The sequence below is a fragment of the Neophocaena asiaeorientalis genome, unplaced genomic scaffold (assembly GCF_003031525.2).
Source record: "Neophocaena asiaeorientalis asiaeorientalis breed wild unplaced genomic scaffold, Neophocaena_asiaeorientalis_V1.1 scaffold30, whole genome shotgun sequence".
Taxonomy (NCBI): domain Eukaryota; kingdom Metazoa; phylum Chordata; class Mammalia; order Artiodactyla; family Phocoenidae; genus Neophocaena; species Neophocaena asiaeorientalis.
The window spans coordinates 227,861-231,060 of record NW_020174923.1 but is presented as its reverse complement, the minus strand read 5'-3'; the positions used below and the strand labels follow the sequence as shown (position 1 = coordinate 231,060).

Below are 3,200 nucleotides of genomic sequence, written 5' to 3'. Positions count from 1 at the left end.
AAAAAAAAAAAAAAAAAAAAAAAAAAAGGACTCTTCCAACTTAATAATAAATAGCTACTACCTTAGTAATTTTAGGGATGCAACCTACTGCATCATTGGGGGAGTCAATCAACTGTCTCACTAAAATTAAGCAACTATTTTAAACAGTGAGCTAGCAGGATACACCGCCTATGACTAAAACACTTATTTTTATTAATTAGCAAAAAAGCCATCTTTATCTCGTAAAGTGTAAGGAGCCATCCTTGATTATAACTTTGATGCTGAGAACAAAATTAAATTTCTGGCAAAGAAACAAAAACAGAACTTGTCCCTCTACCTTCAACTCTTTCCTAAATGGATAGCTACAACACTGTGTAGGGTCAATCTCAACCAACTGTGACAAAAGAGAAAGAACCTCAAACTGAAACTTTGCAAAACTGATATTTTAATAGAAAAACTGTAATTTTCTTTCATACATCGGTATTAAGACCAGACAAGTTCTTTGAGATTTTGGCTATTATTATTATTATTTTTTTTTTTTTGGCGCTATGCGGGCCTCTCACTGCTGTGGCCTCTCCCGTTGCGGAGCACAGGCTCCGGACGCGCAGGCTCAGCAGCCATGGGTCATGGGCCAGCCACTCCGCGGCATGTGGGATCTTCCCGGACTGGGGCACGAACCCGCGTCCCCTGCATCGGCAGGCGGACTCTCAACCACTGCGCCACCAGGGAATTGGCTATTATTTTTAATTAGGTACTTTGTTTCCCATGATAATGAAAAATTAACCCTTCAGGAAAACAAATGTTGGGGACAGGAACTGGGGAATTGTAAGAAGGATAATTTAAATTTATTTGATAAAGAAAAGTAAGAATCAAATATTCATACTACAGAGAACAGAACTTCAAATTAATAAACATGACAATTAGAACACTGATAGACTCATTCATTCCACTCTCTATCCAAAGAAGGAAAAAAAGTGGGGTGGGTTGGGGTAGCAATTTTCCTTCAGAAACACCAACATTTTCCACTATTAGTACAGAGATATTTAAAGTACTTAAACTGACATGCGTGGCACAATTTCATAGGCTGTTTTAGAAAACAAAATATTAAACATCAAAATATAACAGAAGCTTCTTTCAACACGGTGACTCAGAGGGCACTCACCTGCATGTGGTCACCAGCCAGGACAACCCGCGTGTCCTTAGTTGCTAATGCTAGGGGCATAATGGTTTCACACTCCATGGCCTGGGCAGCCTCATCTAATAGAACGTGCGTAAAAAACCCTGCGAAGTACAGTATAAACACAGGACCGCATATTACAGCAGTGATAAAGGGAAGAGTAGTGTCTTTCTTTTAAGGAAAGAGTTTAGTGTCCTGATTTAAGAGCTGTGAGTACTTTTAATGCCAGTCCTCAATTTAGAAGATCATATATTTAAATCATTATTTAAAAATAGAAGTTGAAAGGAATAACTATTTTACTCAACAACAGATATGTAAATGGCATCTGGTACTAATGGCCCCAAGACTAACAGTTAAATCAGGACACATAAAAAAGACTTTAAAAGTACAAGATAGCAGCTTTTCACCACAAAGAAAAGCTGGCAACAAAACAGTGATAGGCCCAAAATCCTTTCACTATTTATTTGTTAAAACACCAAAAATAAAACAATGGTAGTTTATAAGTAACTTTAGCTTAAACACATACATTAGACATTAAAGAAAATCATACCCAAAATCTAATATAAAGGAGAAAGTGATAATCTAACTTTGACCAAAAACAAAGGTTATCTGTTAGCAAATTCACTATTTTGATTATTTAGGTTTAGTGTGTGTGTGTGTGTGTGCGTGCATGTGTGTGTACAAATTATATACAATGTTTTAGCCTAAGACCCTATCCTGGCTGTAAAACTATCACCAGTCTGAAAAAGAAAAACACAAAAGTGACACAAGTATCAAAAATGTACATTATCAAATATCCCCCAGATGTAAACGCCCACGTCTGGGTTACTGCTGCCACTCACACTGAGGCACAGGAATCTGTGTACAGAAAGGAGGAAAAGCCTCTTTGCCCCTAAAAGAGGAGACAGAAGAAAAATCTTGCTGTCTCAATGTGTAGAAGTAAATGTTGCCCCCTATGGCTAGCTCACTGAGGTAGAGAGAGGGGGGCCCTGTTTTTACTAGCACAGCAAAGAACACAAAGTAGCTTCTCTGACCAGTTGTAACTCTCTAGATTAATTAGCCTCCTGTGAGTTGGCCCAAGAACCTAACCTCTATTTCTATGGATAGCAACAAGTTCCAAACAATCTGTTTATACAACTTCCTAATGCAACTTGTTTCTAGGTTGGGAACTTTCTAAACCTTACTGACTGGCAGTAATAACCGCCACCACCATCACCACCATCATCACGGTCCATTCAAACAAATGGCTGTGTTGACAGTACAAGTATCAATAACTGTTGTCTATTTAATGACAGTGGCCCAAGCACGATTTGGACACATGCATTTTTCTCCCTGTTGAGGAGAATTTGTGCTTTTTGTTCTACAAGACTAATTAAGGAAGATGACTATATAATTATAGGATCAAACTGGAAAAAACTGAGACTAGTGAAAAAAATCTGTTTTCATTAGATAACATTTTAATTAAATAGAACTAGACTTAAATCAGGAACTGAATAAATCATGAAATTGTTATACTGTTGCTTAAGCTAGTAAAAGAAACCTGAATTAGTCAAACTGATTTAGCCTGAGCCTTGGTTGTCTTAGCTGTAAAATAACCCTCCACGGAGTTGATATGAGAATTAAATAAAGTATAAACAATGCCTAAAACAAAGCAGATCGTTGACTTGCAATAAATGTTCTACACTCTTGCTCTTCAAAGCCATTCCTCAAAACTATACTGTTCAGGAGGCTTGGGTATGTAATTTACGTGGCAAATATGCGGAGTATAATCATGAAGTAATGAGACTGATTGTTAAATAAACATACCAAAATTTACATTGCAAATAAGTGTTGTTCCATCAAAGAAGTCAGTTGAGAGGAAATATAGCTCATTCCAATGGATGCAGCCACTGTTCAAAACATTTTTGAAACTCTGCTTTTGTAAGTGCCCTCACCAGCCAGCTATGAGCTGCGTGCATAAGAAGAATGAGTCTCATTACATGAGAGGCGCGTCTCTCTCCCTCTTCCTCTCTCTCTCTCTCTCCCTCTCTCTCCCTCTCTCTCC

General features: G+C 37.8%; 1 protein-coding gene across 7 annotated transcripts in view; it reads right to left on the bottom strand.

The window, feature by feature from the left end:
- The window catches only part of HELZ (helicase with zinc finger), a 148,365-nt gene that overhangs the window by 66,514 nt on the left and 78,651 nt on the right, over window positions 1–3,200 (bottom strand). For all 7 annotated transcript variants that reach the window (XM_024760673.1, XM_024760672.1, XM_024760678.1 and 4 more), the window contains one exon: window positions 1,142–1,260. In XM_024760673.1, the coding sequence (XP_024616441.1) occupies window positions 1,142–1,260 (119 nt within the window). The remainder of the gene's footprint in view (window positions 1–1,141; window positions 1,261–3,200) is intronic.